Source organism: Anser anser (assembly GCF_964211835.1).
Source record: "Anser anser genome assembly, chromosome: 7".
NCBI classification, from domain to species: Eukaryota; Metazoa; Chordata; class Aves; order Anseriformes; family Anatidae; genus Anser; species Anser anser.
The window spans coordinates 13,550,459-13,569,303 of record NC_139727.1 but is presented as its reverse complement, the minus strand read 5'-3'; the positions used below and the strand labels follow the sequence as shown (position 1 = coordinate 13,569,303).

Sequence of the window (18,845 nt, the reverse complement as noted above, 5' to 3'; positions counted from 1 at the left end):
TTTTCTTCCCTTGCAGACGTGGGTTGCTTTTCTTCTTAAGGCATTAAATTAGGATTCCTAGGATGATGCTTTCCACAAGGCACGAGATTTTCTCCAGTGTTGGAGCATGCACTTAAAACCTGAAATCCTGTAAAATATTAGATATGGAACAAATTAAATATGAATTTCTGAATTTCTTTAGAATAAGCTTTAAAGTTGTGTGAATGTATGTTTATACAATCAGAAGCATTTCAAAGAATACTTGGGACAGGAGACATTGAATATAAAAGGAAAAAAACATTAAAGAATGTGGAAGATAGAGAAGGGAGCTGGCTTCACAGTACTTTGACAGAAACTGAGCTCAGCTTCTCTACGGCATTGGCTTGTTCTCTTGAGTAAAGCAGATATAAAGTGCTGTATAAAAGATCTCAATGCTTTGAATTAAGATTTTGCAACAGAAGCCTTGTATTTTCAGGTGCTTTTGTTGTCTGTTTTTCAAATTCTAAACATTCTGCTAGCATTTTTTTCTCTCTCTGTCTTATCCATAACCAGTTTTTGATTTATTTTGTTATTAATTTTTTTTGTTTTTACTATCATCAAGGGTCTCACTTGTTTGAAGAGTTGAGTTTTTTTCTATTTAATATTCAAGAAGATTATGTTCTACTTGAGTTTTTCTTGTTTCTTCTAATACAGATGTAAACAATTCCTTTGCCAAAGGCATGTTCAACAAGTGGTTCATTTAAAAAAAAGGACATAGTTTGATTGTAGCAAGCAACACTTGGCAATGAAGAATACACATTTATTTTCTACCAGCCTATTTTTAATGATAAACTTGACAGTCTTAGCTCATCTTTCCAATTTAAAATATTTAGCTTCCAATTTTTGTAGAGTTTAAAGCATTCAGTAATGAATTTGGAAGTTTTAAAATACATGTGGATATTAATTTAATGTTCTTCTTTGCTTTACAAAAACAAAATGATCTGCTTTTTTTGTTTGTATTTGGGACACAACATTGTATCAACTCATTCACAGAATTTTCTGTTCTCTGCATTAGCAAAACATATTAATAAGGAATGAGGTTTACAACTAGCTGCTCTTACTTGGAGAACTGAGCATTTCCCAGAGTGGCTGATAGGCATGAGAGCATCCTTTAATACTAACAAATCAGGTCTTGAATCCCACCCTCCCAGATAGAGCTGACAGAAAAATTTCCAAGCCCCCAAAATTTGACTGCAAGCTATATGGGAACAGTGAACTCAGTTCTAGCAGGAATTATGTGCTGACTCCTTCCAAGTAGTCAGATCAAGTTGCATACACATTTAATTTCTCATCATAATTTTATTATTATTTTTCTGCTCTGCTTTTTTTTTTTTTTTAACTGCAAGTTCTTCAGAATACCACAGCGCATTCTTCAGGGCCAGCAGCATCTCTCGAGTTGCAAAGATGTACATTACAAATTGATGATTAAATGAATCAGCTATCTTGGGTATTGAAAGCAGGCTTACCTGCTGCAACCTTGAGACCCTCAAGAATCAGGTTTACCCTGCTCCTTGAAGGAATGATCATGTATGCAAACTGCAGTTGAGGTGCTACAGTGATAGGTTAAAGTGAGGTCTTCTAATTCTCATTCCTCTTTTAGGCGTCCCTTCAGTGAAAAGGATTTAGGGTTGTGCTGGTGAGAAATCAGCTTTTATCTCAGTCTTGGTAGTTTTGTTGCACGATATTTCGTTGTGCTAATTACAGAAATGGTTTGTATTTTCTTTGCTTTGTTTCTTTAGTTCTCAAGCCTTTTCCAACCATCATTTACTTTGATACTTTGGTTATTTTTAAACAGACTGAGAAAGTTTTTTGGTTTTGTGTGCGTGCGCATTTGTTTGTTTGGGATGGGGGGTTGGTGGCTATTTTGTTGGTTGGTTTGTTATCCTTTGGTTTCGATTATTCACAGAATCCCCAGAATATCCCTTGCCAGGAACAGATTAGATTGCATTCCTACAGAAGTCTACCAAGGGAGGTTTGGCATGGAAAGTGCCCAGTGGCTTTTATGTTTCCCACAAAGCTGTCCATTTGCAGGTTAGAAAGCATTGCGCAGATCCACTGTTTGATGTGGGTCCAACTCCAGTAACTTGACAGAGTTGCCTGTACGTACACTGACAAAGGATCTGACTCTGGACACAGACTTAACCTGTTGGCAGCTTCTTGAATGTTAATGATGAATTCCTTAGTTGAAAAATATTCTCCTTATAATCCTAAAATGAAGAGAAATAGAGTCCAGCAAAGTGGCAAAAGTAATATATGGCCCTTCTATGAAAAAACATAAATTATTAACAACTTTTTTTTTAAAATATCTTTTCCAGGTAGTTCTGCCCAACATAAATAAGACTTCCATGCAAGCAGTTTTAGATTACTTGTACACCAAGCAGTTGTCCTCCAGTCAGGAACTGGACACACTTGAATTAATCGCATTGGCAAATAGGTTTTGCCTTCCTCACCTGGTTGCGTTAGCAGGTAAGGACTTGTGACTTTGTCCAATGCAGTGTCTTGTGCAACAGCTTAAACATGTCTTAATGATTTTGGAACACAGAATATTTTTTTTCACATGAAGGAAACTTTTTTTCCCCTGAAAGGAAAATTGTAATGCAAACTCATATTTCCATACATAAAAACGTATTTCTTGCCTTTTTCAGTTTTGTGCAAAACTGTCTCAGAACATTGAAGTATTCTGTGCTTTAAGAATTGGAATAGTAAACCTTCTCTTTAGCCTTGATACAATGTAAGTCCTTTGTAGTATCCATTCAGAAGTTAATAATTTACCTGAAAACAGGATGAACACTGGACTTTTCATCATGTAATGAAGTGAAGTGTTCCTTTACACGTTTCTGTTCAAAAGGGGTAACTGAATCAATTCAAAACTCATTGAGATGGTCATGTTTTAGAAATGCTATCTGGATCTCTTTTCACTACCCAAATGGGAGTTGGATATTTTGGTATATACATGGATATTCAACCTTCATTTCAGGAAGAGGGTTTCCTATCACATGTTTAGAGAAAAATGACTGGATAGGATACTGTTTAGTTTTAAAATTAAATCCATGCATACTCTAGACCTCTGGGATTTATTTTTGTTTGTCTCTATGTATGTAACTTGTCATTGTTCTAAACACATGGTCAAGGCCAAAACTCTCAGAGACAGATGAAGCAAAGCTTACACGTGTTAACATGACAAAAATGCTTGCAAATTTTAATCACATACCAAATCCTAGCTCTCCTTCAGTTGTGCATCAGGAATGTGTATCTTGTCTTCACTGGTTGTGACAGACCAACTCTTTACTGCCTGATTATTCCTTCTAAGTAGTTGCGGCATAAATATACATATGTTATTAATAATATTTTATTCTATTTAATTCTTAATGAAACAATTTTTGAGTTTTCTACTGCCGACAGCTTAACTCAGTAGGGCCAAATCAGTTCACAAAATGCCCCAATAAACACTCAAACCTCTAAGATGTTTTTGCTTCTAGAAAAGGCTTAAGGAGACTCTCTTGAAGTAGCTTTTTGGGTAGCTGGCTCCCTAGAAACAACTAATCTGAGAGGACTTGAAATGAACTTTTCTACATTAGTGCTGTCAGTTTACTCAATGTATCTGCAGCAGTCTGCTGTTGCCTAAAAACGTGGCTATCGCTTTTGTACTACCCAAAAGAGACAGCTGGTCCATTTTTCTAATTTGTAAGTTTGCACTTCGACAGAAATAGGCAACTGCTGAACTTCGTCCTTCTGTAAGTGATTATTAGTTGCAGGCTCATTTTCTGTAAGAAAGATAACAAATGTGAATGAAAGCAGAAATGAATACTTTGGGTTGAGACAAAGGGGCAGGTACTAATGTGGACTATGCTCCGTTGGAGTAAGAGAGTTTGTACCAGTGATGCAGAATATCCAGACATAACTGTAAAGGCCAGAATTTGGCTTTGGTCACATCTGAAGTTGCTCAGAATATCCAGGTGAATGTGCCACTTGCATAATGATACAGCTAACACTAGGAGGAGGAAGAACGTGGCTTCTTGTTTCCTTGTTAGTGGTGGATGATCTGACCTTGAAATGTGACCGTTTCCCATGTGGCTGATGAGTTTTCTTCTCTAACAGAACAGCATGCTGTACAAGAGCTGACAAAAGCCTCAGTGAGTGGCATTGCAATAGATGGAGAAGTACTGTCCTATTTGGAATTGGCTCAGGTTAGTGCGTGCTGTTTTTTAAAGATACTCTGGTCAACTGCAGTACTTACTTTTAGCACCTTATTGGTTCTGAGCATTGCATCTAAGAAACTCAATCTTTAGTTCTGAGAGTGACTGACAATAAAACTGAGATGTATTTCTATTATAAAGGAGGTTTTTACATTAGTTCAAAGATGAAACATCTATGTAAGTAAACTGGGGGTAGTTGTCTTTCAAATACCTGTTTTAATTTGTCTTGACCTCGAAGCTTCCAAGCTCCTCAGTCTCATGCCCATGTTTTAGCAATCTGAAATTTAACATAATGGAGATGCTCAGCTTAGTAATGGTAACTGATTCTTGGGTTCCTCTCTGTAGTTTGTGTAGATACATTTAGGCCTGTATTGTAACATCAAAACTTTTTATATTCTTAGACTTAATGCTTAAACTGGCTACTCAAAGCCAGTCAGAGTGCTTCGTATTCAAACACATTTCAATGTTTTTTGAGTCTCAGAAACCATGCAAACAGAGAGCCCCCAACTCAGTTAAACTGCACACTTCTGTTTTCCAAAATGAGTGCTACAGCAGTCTACCAAATACAAGTAGTATTTGCTATTTAGCTTGTAGTAGTACAAATTAAAATATCTTTTAATCAAATTATTCTTGATTTCGCACTAATGATGTGTCTGGCTCCAGCTTGTCTTAAGCCTGGAGTTAAAGTAGCACTGAAATACAGCAGAAGCTGACCACCATGCAAGATGTCCTGCAGCTGCTTTCAAGTGCCTCTTGCAATATCTTGAGTGCTGTTACAAAACTAGGACTTAACCCCTTCCAAGAAAAGGCAGCTTACATCACTGAATTTTGATTTTATGAAGGGTTCTTCCTTTTATTTTTCTGCTTGAAGGCAGAAGTAATGTGTCTAACTACTGTTAGGATATCCTCTGTGCCCTGTACAGCTGTGTGATGTTTTATAACCTGAGATGGTAATAGACAGTCAGAATGCCAGAATAGATACACATGATTACAGTCTGATTTGCATTATAGTTCTTGCTTCTTTATGACTGTAGGAAGCTTGTACTAGATTTTGTTTTGAGCTTTCAGTAGTGCTTGAATTCTGTCAATGACTGTAGTTTCACAGTGAGTTACTTCAGAGTAGGCTTTGTAGTAACTGACAGGGCAACATAACTGGTACAAACATACCAGAAAAATGAGGTCTAGTGTGCCTCAGGCTCAGATCCTGTGTGGGATTAAGTGCAGTTTGCCAGATAATCTGCATGCTAAGCACCTATTCATGAGCCTTTTGGGCCACTGTGCTCCAGCAGAATTGTCTGACAAGGTCTGGGACATATAGAGGGCAATTCAACCTCAAAAGATTCCCTGTAAGCTTGGGAGAGTGCTACCAGATATATGTCTACTAAGGATGACTCTAACTTGAATTGTTAGTCGAGGCTGAAAAATAAATGGTAACTTCAGGAAGTGGAATATGCTTCTTGTTTTTTGGTTTTTTTTTACAGTTTCACAACGCTAACCAGCTGGCAGCGTGGTGCTTGCACTACATCTGCACCAATTACAACAGTGTTTGCTCCAAATTCCGCAAGGAAATCAAAGCTAAATCTTCAGGTATGAGCAACTTTCCTCCTCAGTTTTCATGAGGCTTTCCCTTCTTTCTCCCCATCCAGTCCATTATATGTGAAGACAAAGATGAGCTCAGGTAGTGCAGAGGTTCAGTCTCATAGCTCAGCTATCTTGTGTAGCATTCATATATTCTTCTGATCTATAAGGAAAGGTCATAGTCATTAGCCTGATTCCTGGGCAAGCATTATGTTCTATACCTATTTCAGTGACGCTAGAAGGAACAGAGCTGTTTTCAGGCTCCGTGATAAAAGATACATGCTGTAGAGGGCTTGCATTTTTATACTCTTCTTTGGTGGACTGAGGTCTCAGGTGCAGCTGCTCTCAAACTCTTTTCACCCGTAAGACATATCAGGAAACTGGGGAAATTCCTGATAAGCCAGCTAACGCAGACACTGGATAAATGATTAGCTGTAGAGCTTTTGGCAGACAATCAAGATGTTTCTGAATGTGTAACTTACCATTTTGTTTTGGGACTTTGTTTCTTTTTAATCAGATAATCAAGAATATTTTGAGAGGCATCGCTGGCCACCTGTGTGGTATTTAAAGGAAGAAGATCACTACCAGCGAGTTAAGAAAGAAAGAGAAAAAGAAGATGTTGCACTGAATAAACACCATTCAAAGCGGAAGTGGTGCTTCTGGAATTCCTCTGCTGTAGTTGCCTGAACAAAGTACATAACTGGAAATCCATAGCCAGCGTCCGAAGTTAGTCTTATTGTTAGAAATAAGATATAGTTCAGGTTTTCAGGAAACTCTGTTCCACATGTGCATTTATTATTGCTAGGGTCAAAAGCACAAGCTCACTGAAAGTGAGCCTGGAACAGCTCCTCAAAGTCATATGTATATTTTTGGTTAGGAAGCAGATAAATGTCTACCATTATTACATTTCTTTTTATACCAAAAAAAAATCCAGCATTAACGTTTCAATCTCCAATTGGGAAATATTTTTATACTGTCTAGTGTATTTTGTTCAGAAAAAAGTCTGGATATCATTTTATTTTACAAACCACAAAATAACCATGTAGCAGCTTTGTATTAGATTTTAACTATTTTTACTATGCGAGTACAGTGAAATAGACAATCCTCAGTCATAAGAGACAGCTTTTAGAGTATCTCATAAAAAGTCATCTTAGGAAAAAAAATCTAGCTGCCTAGTATAAGTTTTGTTTTTTAAAGTACTGTGCATTGGTGATATAATTAGGTGATTATTTTACCTTTCTGAAGTAAAGGGTTAGAATAAGATCCAGTAACTGCAAGTTATAGAGCGCTTGATCTTTGCTTAGCTGAATAATAGGTAGTATAATTACCCGTTCAACTGCAGGCAAATGTATTTCTAATATTTGCCATGTAAGTGCAAATAATTATGGAGTTGTGGAGTTGTGGGCCATGTGAAATCTAGTGATTCTAAGTATTCAGAGGTTTTAAATGTCTAGATCAAAGAGGATATTTCTAAAACCATTTAGAAGGGCTTATTAATTTATATCCTTATATTAGTACGGATGTGAATACAAAAAGCAGTTATACTGCTTGCATTTGAATTACTGCATGGCAGTTACCTTATTCGGTGAAATCTTAACCATGCAGCCACTCCTCATGCCGAATTCCATTTTGCTTTAGTGCAAGCAAATGAAAGGGCTGCAAAACCAAGTAAGAGTTATCTAGTGTTATAGCCTTTTGTAAGCGAAGAATGATCTTCACACACCATCACTTCAGTTTGATCCGAATTGTTTTGTAACTTTTCCAAGATTGAATTCAAAGTGTTAGATTATTTTTAAGTAGGTCATATATTTCCTCTGGAAACAGGTATTCCCAGAAAGCTGAGGCAGAATGATGGAATTCCACATGAGTGATGCAAAAAGGAAAAAGCCTACAGAGTTTTCAAATATCTTGCGTGTTTATGACTTTTTATCAACCATTGCGCTAAAGCTGCAGTATTACACTAGATTACAAAGGGGTGAGAGCATTTTTAAAAGACCAAAACTAAAATACATAGACTGTAGGACATACACATGCAATCCTGTACAGTGTCTCAGGCACAATTCTGTAACCAAGGGTAGTATTGTGTATTAGGTCTGTTAATATTGTTTTGTGCTGGCATCTCAGCATACCACTGTGAAAAGCTGTTTTTTGTTTTTTTCCTGTATTCAAAGGCAAGGCAGTATGGTCAAGCCCCCATGCTGTAGGTCAGGAAATGCTTTGGACCGAAAGCCATATACATCTCTACCTATTTGAGTTCTGACCGGAGTAATTCTTGGCAGATGCTACTGCAGGGTGGTAGAAGCTGCCCAGCATGGAAAGAGATGCTGCTCTACAGACTTTTATAAGGCAAGCAAGTGGCAGATTCCTACCCTGGTAAAGATTTGTCACCGTATGGTGATAAAGAAGGGCTATAAGTGACGGCTGCAAATATAGTCTCCTTAATTCTTGGTCAGTGAAGATGAAAATTGTAGAGAAGACAGACTGAGAAAAGATGCATCAAGACTAAGGTGAGATAAGTATTTGTTGTCATGAAACATTAACTAGTCACGTTTTAAGTATCGCTACTAGGTTTTACACAACCAAAGCTACTGTATGATTGTAATCTTGCCAAACTAATGGATATATAAATGAACCTGAGGTATATGCAATAATATCCAGTTGTGCTAGTTATCAGCTACTATAACCAAGTGGCTGGTTCATTTGGTTAATGCTGTCTATGGCCTTTAATCATGGTGGTTATTTTGTGTTTTTTATTTTGAAAAAAAGTCAATAAAATGGTTTAGTTACAAATTGTCTCTCATCTCTCTGAAGAAGCTTTCTAAATTCGTAAAAAGGATTCCACCCTTTTTATAGCCACTTGTAAGCATGCAGCTGTGATATTATTCATTGAATTTTGCTGAGCTGACTCTTGTATGGCATATTAGGATTTATGATTGGGAATGTAACAAGGAAGCCCTATAGTGTTTGTATATGATGGGGATGGGGCAAGGTCTGTGCTTGTTGCTTACTGTTAAACTGGATAACAAAACAAAAAAAAATCTCCTGCCACTTTTCCACATGATTTCTGATATTTAATTACCATGATATTACCCAAGAGACATGAAACTAATTAGTCATGACAGCCAAGGGGAGGAAAAATGCAGGTAAACAGCAGGAACTCCATAAGGTTCTCAGCAGACTCTAAACTTTCTACAGCCATTGTTTTTCATGCTTTCTCACTACTGTTGTTGTCAGCCATTATACAGAAATCCTAATTACCTGTTAGTGGGCTCTCAGAAACTACATCCTCAAATACAGACTTTATAAATTGATAAAGGTAGAAAGATGGTGCTTCTCCAGAAGATTTTTACAAGATGTCATGCAAAGAACGTCATTTGTGATTTTTTTTTCTTAAAGCTCTTAGGCAATACAAAGGACGTTGCATTCAGAACACAATGTGCATTTCTCCTCAAGTGCAATTTGAGAATGTTATATATGTCAGTGATTTAGAATATTTTTGGAAGCAAAATTTTATTCCTTTGAATTTACCATTAGAAAAGGCTGTTGGATCAATACTGACAAAAAAAAACACAAGAATGATTATGATAAAACTGGCGGCATGAAGGGATCAAATTAGAAGTGTTACTCTTTGGGTTGGTTTTTAGTTTTGTTTTTTAATTATTATGGCCATTTAGAGAAAGTTGCGTATCTTTTCTTTCTGGAGAGTCTCAGCTTATTTCTTAGAAACAGTGTTCTTCTGTTTGTTTTTCCTAAGAGAGAGAACTGCAAGCAAGTAAGGTCTGGCCTAAAGAACCTGCATCAACACTCAAACCGGTGCTTTCAGCCTCCCAACCCACAAATAGCTCACCAGAGCCAGAAATAAAGTGTTTTGTGAGTAATAGAGGATTGGCCAGACCAGCTGCAACTTGCTAATTTCATTTACTGAAGATGTAGTCAGAATTGTCTTCTGGTTGGATCAGGCTTCAAGATGTGTAAAGGAAAGCTAGATAGCACTAAATACATGGATGAATTAAAAACGATTACCTCATAGAAGAGGGTAATCTGGACATCCCTTCTGAGCACTGACAGCGTGATAGTACCAGAGGAAGTAAGGGAGGAGCACCACTGTACTTTATTGCCCTAATTCTTCATCAGCTTACCCACAAATACCCTTCAAACACAGCAATTTATACCCTGAAGGGTTCAGTTTGTAAAATGAAAGTTTTTCCCTGCCATGTTCCAGTAACAAGCGGTGGGAGTATGACTGAAGGCATCTTGGAAATCCTGTTCTGAGGGCCAAGTCTTCCATCTCCTTTACACAGTTATTTAGGTAAAGATTTAATATACCAGATAGGATTGATTTTGGTATCTAAACTCCAGAAAGTGGTAACATTTCATTTCATCAGACTAGTCTTTGTCAGTCTAGAAGAGATTTGCTGTCTTTGTCAGATAAAACCACAGGTTTTGTCCCTCTTCTATCCCTTTTTTCCCTTTTATACTTTTGTCATCAGATAATCTAGCGTTTATTTACTCTGGGTTGGAGCTCAAGGCATGTACTATGCAGTGAGGTGTCTTTAAAGTGGGTTGCTTGCCACTTCTGAATCCTGAAAATGATTTAACAGCATTTACATGAGTCTACTTCCTAATAGGCAAAATTCCTATTGAAGTGGATAAGAGACTCTGCACACGCGCACAGACACTTTGGGCTTTGAGGTACCACCTAATGAACTTAGACATTGTTGCTTGTCTTTGTTCCAAATCTGATAACAGAAGTTTGCTCTGTGTGCTGCATGCATGATAGGAGTGTATTAGCAGCAATAATCCCCATTCTACAGGCTCTACAAGTTAATTCACTGTCAGCTAACATACACCATTGCCTTCAGCTAAAAAAATATAATCTGTGTCACAAATTGATTCTACACTAGCAGACAGAACAATGGGACTATCGTATATCTGTTCAGAAAAACTAAATCGCTCACTGCTGCTTACATAAAAATCTTGATTTCTTGTAGAAATTTGAAAAGCTTTTGGATCAAGGCTGCACGAGGCTAAGAAGAAAATTTGAACATTAGAAATGGAAGAATGATTATGGTAATGTATCTAAGCTCTGGAGAAAGTCAAACTGAGAAGATTAAGATGTGATTCAGAGAGAGCAGTTACCATAGGACAACAGTTGTGATGGCTCCTTTGCAATTGTTTAGCCTTACTATTTCATTTGTAAGCAGGCCATACCACTACAACTTCCTGCTGGGCTGTTTTGCAGCTGTCGCTGTGCCCAGACAGAGGTTCTGCACACACTCCCCCGTACACATTGCAGTGAAGACATATTATATTAATGATTCATCTCAAGTCCTTTTCCATGCAGTGCTGATACCCCCCAGTCAGTCAGCTGACCTACAGAGGAGCCCAGTACCACCTGCTGGACATGGTTTATTTTTTTTTGTCCCATGTCAAAGGTTATTCCAGAACAGTGAGGTCCTTATCCCAACATACGAGGGATCTCCAGCTACTCTCCTCCACTGGGACAGCATATAGCAGAACAGTGAAGCTCTGTGTCAGCCAGGGATTGGCCTGTTCAGGGATTTCAAGGTAGAAGCATTCAACAGTTTCCAAAAAACAAACAGGAAGTCAGAGACGGAGTCACAGACACAGGTACCAGCTGCATGACAGCATGATGACAGCTTTTCAGGTACCATTCAAAGATGATAAACTGGGAAAGGGGAGGTTCCCTGTAGATACCAGTTCTGGTTTTCAGAGGTTAAAAAAAAAATCAGCAGTTTAAGGGTATATAATTAAAAATGCATCTTAGTCATAAATATAAGATGGTCATTCTAAGCAAGTAATAGATGCGATTCTCCCACCCCCTTATAAACATCAGAGTGTGCTCTACATGTTGCACAGATTATTCTTTAGATTTGTCCTGGATCCTCATTTAGATTTACAGCCTGCTTACAAAGTTCTGTAGATGTGAATTAATCAACACAGGCATTCACATTTTCTTTTGTGAGGTGTCTGGGGTTAGTTTTTAGTTGATTAACAAATCTTATCGCATGATAAAACAGACTGATAAATGACATCTCTTCCGCTGGCAGTATGAAGAAAGGGGGTTTCTAAAGGAGCCCCCAGGGGTTCTCTGGGAGCTCTGCATCCTCCCTGTTCCCATGTTGCAGTCTGCAGGAAGGGCTGCATTGGCATGCAGGAAATAGGACCTAGTGTCACTGGTCCTGCAGTCCATAAGACACACAGCACTCTGTAAAACAATCTCAGTTAAGTGCAAACACTTGCAGTCAAGTGTAAATACTTGCTCAGTCATTATTCATCTTTGGAGAGGAAGATTTGCCTCTTACTTTCTAACTGTCCAGCATGGCCAGGGTACACAACTTTTCCTGCCTCCCTCAGACTCACCTGAGGAGACAGGACCTCCTCAGCTTTGTTCCCATTTCATTTCAGCGGGACAAGGACAGGAAAGTTTGAGGATGTTGAAGTGATTCCTGGCCTGATGAGAGTACATCTCTGGAAGGTGCTGCAGTCAATGGAGGACTGTAGTCCCCACTGCTGTATGTCCTTTTCTTTCTCAGGTTACAAATGATAGAAAATGAATAGCAGTGGTAACATGCTGTGGAGACTGATGTCTGCACTTCACACAGTTTTTATGGCAAGTTTGTCTGCTGTAGTCATAGCAAACTTAGTTTTGTGGAAAAAAAAATAAGAGGAATAAAAAAATAAAAAAAATCCCTCAAAAGATTATTGGCCAGTTATCAAGAGGTAATTGGGTAATTAAATTAAAGACTCGCTTTCTTAAGCATCTCTAGTCTCTCTGACCATGAGGAGGGGACTGAAGGTCAGTACTGGGGTAGCCAGGCAGACTTTTCCTAGCTGTTGATAGAACTGATTGTCCCTGTGTAGCTGAGGAGGGGGGGTAAAGAGGCTGGTGCCTTAGAGTTTGTTAGATGTCATAAAATGATTCACCATCTGCTACCTCTTTGCTATGCACTGCGGTAGGTACTGTTGGTCTGAGCTTGCTTTAGGGCTCCAGGAAGGAATTCTGTGGCCTGTACTGACTAGCAGTACATGGAGCAGATGTGCCACGTACCTGTAAAAGATAGGCACTTGCTGCATAAGCTGCAACTGTAGGTGCAGCATTTGATAACCTTGCTGTTCTCATCTAGCTCCATGGCTTTTCCTTTTCTCTAGGAAGAAATACTAAGGAGACATTCCTCACCCTCCCAGTCCATAAAATATGGGTTGGATTTAGTCCAGGGAGATGACGCCAAGTTAGAATTACGTTCTCCCCTCAGTCTTCAAAAGCTTTTTTGTTTGTTTGTTTTTAAACCTGGGTACACAGACATCAAGCAGAAATCCAGTAATTCAGCCTATTGCACCTTCACTAATTCTAAGCTGGTTTTTGAGTCCTGATCAGCCAGGTGCCCATTCAGGGCAGTCAAGTTGCTGAACTTGCCTTGTGACACTGGGAATGCAAAGAGCTTACACAAGTTCACAGGAGATCTGGAAAGGTCCATGAATGAGATGTTTACTGAAGTTAATAAATACATAGACTATGCCTGACTGAGCAGTTTCCCAAGTCAAACAAATGCTGGGAGTTTTCAGGAGAGGTGTCACTACTTAGTCGCAATCTTCTTTCTCTGGGTATTGGAGGCAGCATAAAGGACACATGGATCCTTGGTCTGACCCAGCACTGCTGTTCTCTGTGCTCCAAAAAAGATGGAAAAGAAGGATTCAAGCTGCAGAGGTTGGTGTGTCTTTTCCCACCCAGCTCACTGCAAAGGAGCGTGTGAATACCTAAAAGGGATTTTTCCCTGCCATTTTTGCAGAACACTTTCTGTGGGGCTAGCTAGATCTCTTGATGCACTAGCACTGAGAGCAGTCTTTGTAACAATGAGTGCTAATAATAAATCCAGGTGGCATTGATGAGGGCATGCATAGAAAAAAAAATCACTCACTTTTTTACAGGTTAACATGCAGCACTCGAGCATGCCTTTTCTGCACCAGCTGCACTGAATGGAATTATCGCCCATTCACTAAGCCACATCCCGTCAGGCTGGACACTATCTCCACTTCTCTCCACTGTTCACAAGAGTCTATTGCTGCCACAGGACACTTTTCATCTATTGGATGTTTATCCAAAAGCTTTACCACACTGGCTCTGGATCATTATCTGCATTTCAACTCTGCTACAAAACAAAGAAGTGATTTTTTCAGGATCATGCAACCAAGTAATACCTGACCCAATCTCTCTTTTAGGTGCACAGCTAATCATAATAAGTTCTTGAATGGACTGTCAGGCGTAAGCTACCAGATCAGCTAATTTGCTCCTTCTATTGCCATTTTCTTTCAGGGACCCATCAGTGCAAGACATCTTCTCATTGTATTCCCTTTTGGTCTTAATTGCAATACGTGGGGATTAAAACACAGCCATGACATTTTCTCCTTGTCCATTCAACAGTCAGCTACAATGTCATTTTCTGATTTGACAGCATTTGAGTGGAGAGCTAATCAAGTCAAAACCATCTGATTTGGGCACTTGACATTTCATGAATATCCTCATTCTTTGATACAGGCTGCAATTGGGCTTAAGGAGGGCATAGTGGCACAATCACTATTTTTGTGCTGAGTTGTCTGCACATTTGTGGAGATTGGCACACTCTAGGAAATCAGAAATCTCTTCAGAAAGTAGTAGTCCTTTTTGCCTACTAAGAAAGCAGTTATCTGTATTACACTGAGGGCTGTGTTCAGCCTGGGGTGGGAAAAAAATTGGAGAAGCCAAAACTCATGAAAGGTGGAAAGGCTATCAGGGAATAACTGAGCACTCATCTGCTGTGGCACTCCCTAAGAAGGCTCCCATTTCACTGCAGAAATACTTCTCTGCTATTTCCCTCCCTCTCCTATGGGCAGAACCACTTGTATTTGGATGGTTTAGCCTTACATCTGGTGTCCATTCAGGCACTCATCACTTGCCTGCCGATGGCAAGCACAGACTCAGCATGTGAAGGGGAAAGAAGAGGGATTCATCCCTCATCTGTTTGTGGAAGGCAGTATTGTTCTTGCATAGTTCCATGCAAAGGGTTAGTCTATTAGAGAGGGCCAGATCCATGAAGTGATAGTGCCTACAGATGGAAAGACCGCAAAGCAGAAGCCCCTTTGAGTACAGTAGTTAGACCCAGGCACCATCTCCTGGGAATGAGATGGATAAGTCCTGCCCAATATATTTCATGAATGATGAGATCTTTCCCCACAATCTGCAGTAAGTGCTGGTGATGATTCTGGGTGATGTTCATACTGTGCGTTATCACATAATTTAGCAAGATGCCTGTCAGGATTTTTTTTTTTTTTAAAAGTGCCTTGAATCATATAGCTCTAACCGAGCACCTAAGTAATATGTTAGATCCAGCTTTGTGCTGCAACCCCCCCAGTCAGCTGTGCTGCACTGTTCTTTAGGTGGCCCCTTTGCCTTTTGGGAATTAATCAGTTTCCAGTTCCAGGCTGTACAGTAGCATATTAAGAAAAAAGCAGTGAGCAGTAGTAGTAGGAAGATGTCTTTAAGTGTAGCCATCAGCCTGTTGACCACAGAGGGACAAGGTAAGTACTGTGCCTTGCTAACAATTCTGTCCACCCTCTTCATCTCGCTGCTTACTCACTTTGCTTATTCTTTTCACACACAAGGCTGACAAAGCACCATCACTTCGCACGATACACATTTCTTCTATTGCTCAGGGAATAGCCTTTCATTATTATAAGCTTTTTCAGTTTTCTTAAGGCCTTTTACTACTTGGCCACTGTAGCATAATTTATTTTGTTGAACGGTTTACACACATTAAAGTGTGTGAAGTTGTATTTATATGTCTCTGATGAGTTCTTCACTGGCTGGTGGATCAGTGTTTTCATGGCTTTTGCCTTCACAGTACTATTTTTCACCTAAAAATGGGACTGCAAGCCTTCTGACTCCTGCCACCTCACTTCAATTCTCAGCTCCAGATAGATAGCACAAGGTCTGGCATCATCCCTGCAGTGGGAGCTTCTCACTTCCATCCAGAGCAGCTGAGGACCCTTTAAACAGCAAGCTGCAACTATGCCCCTGAGCTTCCGTCCTGTGGTTTTCTGGCTCCAAGCGCTTAGTTTAAGTTAGACCTTATTTATAATAAAAGCGATGTATGTTTAAATATAGATCTGCCTACAATTGCCTTTATAACTGAAATGGTTCTTCCCATCTTCCCCCAATACATCCTTCTCCTTAAGCTTTTCTTAAGCCATGTGATTAAAGATGACTGTGGGTACACTCACATCAGAGTAGAAGGAAAGCTTTGTTTTGGGCAAGTACTACCATTAGTGTTGAGAGCTCGTGCAGAAGTTCAGATAGGAGAAAATAAGGTCTAGTCAGAGCCAGATAGACTAGCCCTCACTATTTCTCATGAGGAAGAAAGGGCAATGCTCCTCCCAGATAGGAGGATATGAGGATACCAGATTGCAGTCACAGCACATTGCTCCATCAGCCTTAAACACCTTTTGAGTAATTCCTGAGTTCCTCTAACTGAGAGCTATATTCACACAACGGTGTAGTGCCAGTTTTTGATTAGAGACCCAAACCTTAGGCATAACACTTCTGTGTAAGCATTGAGTTTGTCAGTACCTAAGCTGGTTATCAAAAAAATGCTTTTCCCTAAAAATAGACCAAAATTTTAAAGTTCAGGGAGAGTAGTGTCTTTTGTCCTTGCCCTGTGCTAGTGACATACTGTCAGAACAAATGGGCCCTTGAAAATATCACATACTTCACTGCCTTTTGGACTAGGGGGAGGAAAAAGTGCTAGTATTTAAGTGAGGCTGAACAGTAGGTAGTAGACAACACCAAGAGAAACTGAGGCTTGTTTTTAGATGCACAATCACCACCACTAGTGGATTCACCTGTAATTGCTTTAGCTGAGAATGCCTGCAAGCCTCACACACAAACAAAGCTCCAAGTCCTTCCTCTTACACAGCCACCCTCAGACCTCCAGCTGCAGGAGGACACAGGAGCAGCTAGTTGAGCTGTATCACAGGTGAGCTGCTAGGACAGCCTTTATACCCATTGCCCTTGGATGTGGGCCAGCCATGCAGATGGCCTCTTTTTGGCCCTGCTTTCTGCTGAGTGGTACATGAGAGCCTACCACCCACCAAATCTATCTTTGCACAGTTCGTTATGATATATCTCTGTGGCTAGGTAGGAGAACACACACATTTCCTGATAAATGAGGCTCAGCTTCTCTGTTTTGGGGTACTTTACCTACTTGCTGAGGATTTTGAAGGTTGCCAGAAGCAGAGGAGACAGGAAAGAAAAGTGTCAAATGAAGTGTATTTCAGCGTCTAAAAAAAGTAAAATAAGAGCTGAATGGTTTGTTGAAAGCCTCATTCAAGCAATAGGAATTGCTAATCAGTAACATATCTGTAGTATACTAGGTAGGGCTATAAAAGCATCTTACTAAGATTAATTTAGCACCATAACACCTTTGTGAAATAAGCAGATTACCCCACTGAATAGGGGAAAAAACAATGGATAAAGATATTATGTAGAAACTAATTGCTGCACAGAGATCCCCACATCTATTTATCCTCAATCATTGTACCAGGCTGCAGCATCAATGCCTTCTATAACTTTAAGCAAGGCATTTTTCCAGCTATTAATAACCAGCTAGGATTTGTGGTCAAGAGATGTCCCATATAACAACTCATCCCTGTAGTTATTAGGGGTTTTACTGCTCATTCCTTAACCACCTCTTTTCTTTAGCACAATAATGTAGTATAGCAGCAGGAAGCAGAGACTGAAGTCTAAAGACAACAGGAGCTTACAGTTATTTCCTTACAAAAGGCCTCCTGCAGTGTCATAAGCTTGCATAAGGCCAACCCCAACAAAACCAGGAGGAAAAGGCTTCTACTAGACCACAATCTTGGTACCAACACAGAGCAGAGGAAACCTTAAGGAATCCTTACCTCAGTCTGTAAGCAAACATACAAGTTAAACAAATACAGACCTAGATTGCTACCAGAATAAAAACATTGCCTCTTGTAACAAAATGACAAAAATCCCATGAAAAGGAAGAAAGCTTCCCATAGGCCATGTAATGTAACATTTTCTTCCCTAACGTATTACTTCTTACATGACTGAAGAAGAAAACCAATTTAAATCAGGTAAGGGGGGGAAACAAGTTACCTTTGACTTCATTTAACTCTGAGTACTGCTCTTTCCTCACCAGTTACAAAGCAGCCAACTCACCTGCTGCTTCAGCTTTTAAAGCCTTCCTATCCCCAGAAGCCTTTGTGCCATTCCCTCTCCCTCCTCTCCTGGGCTTTATTTCAGTGGGCTTTAACCTAGTGGGAGGGTAAATTTATTTCAGCTGTAGTTTTTTTTGTTTTTTTTTTTTTTTTACTTCTTATTTCTCTATTCTTCTCCGCTGAAGTAGTGCTACATTAAGTGCATTAACATCTTCTTGTTTTCATTCTGCAATGTAAAAGATGTCTCTCAAAAATTTAAATTAAAAATACTTCTAAGCTTATTTCTTAATAGAGACCCATTCATAAACGTTTGGTTTCATTCATTGACGTGTTCTTCTGTAAGGAATCATCTGCTGCAGCTCTATGTAAAATCTGGGGATTGGATCACTAAGAGGACATTGAACAGGATTCTGAGGAAAAAAAGGTAAAATAACTTTGCTGACCAGGAAAAAAGAGATAACACTATCTTTTCCTGTATGCTGCTGCCTCTCCTTCAATCTCCAACTGGAGTTTTCATGAAATTAATTCAAGTATAACCTTTTCTTTTTTTCTCGGCTTTATTAACCAGAAAGGTCTGAGGAAAAGTGATGTTTCAGTTTCATTTCCTTCTGCAGAACATAAGAAGGAAAACATCTCTTCATAATTTTTCTGTCACCTATTGTATAGATGACAGGTTCACAGCTTCCTTGGGGAAGCATTCCTTTAATTATCTGTCATACACACTACATTCATTAATAGCATAAGGTCTTGTGCAGCTTCGTAAAGGATGTATGCATCTGATTAAATACATGGAGAAAACACTAGGGACCGTCG

At 39.3% G+C, this 18,845-nt stretch overlaps 1 protein-coding gene and 1 long non-coding RNA gene across 13 annotated transcripts in view; one reads left to right on the top strand and one right to left on the bottom strand.

Annotated features, from left to right (window-relative positions):
* RHOBTB1 (Rho related BTB domain containing 1) overlaps positions 1–8,582 on the top strand; it is a 51,514-nt gene extending 42,932 nt beyond the window's left edge. For 7 of the 8 annotated variants that reach the window (XM_083845305.1, XM_083845298.1, XM_083845299.1 and 4 more), the window contains 4 exons: positions 2,334–2,484; positions 4,117–4,205; positions 5,696–5,801; positions 6,310–8,582. In XM_083845305.1, coding sequence (XP_083701431.1) covers positions 2,334–2,484; positions 4,117–4,205; positions 5,696–5,801; positions 6,310–6,479 — 516 coding nt within the window. In that variant the 3' untranslated portion in view covers positions 6,480–8,582. The remainder of the gene's footprint in view (positions 1–2,333; positions 2,485–4,116; positions 4,206–5,695; positions 5,802–6,309) is intronic. The other variant, XM_083845304.1, reaches the window with a different exon arrangement.
* LOC310902935 lies at positions 138–18,366 on the bottom strand. 5 transcript variants are annotated; one of them, XR_014587129.1, is made up of 4 exons: positions 17,971–18,366; positions 4,426–4,491; positions 3,230–3,782; positions 138–2,225 (listed from the first exon to the last, which is right to left on the bottom strand). It is a non-coding gene; the product is annotated as an uncharacterized lncRNA (long non-coding RNA). The 5 variants fall into 5 exon arrangements; XR_014587130.1 differs by lacking the exon at positions 138–2,225 and adding an exon at positions 2,468–2,596; XR_014587131.1 differs by lacking the exon at positions 138–2,225 and adding an exon at positions 17,047–17,126 and having other exon boundaries at positions 3,264–3,782.
* Positions 18,367–18,845: the final 479 nt, after the last annotated feature.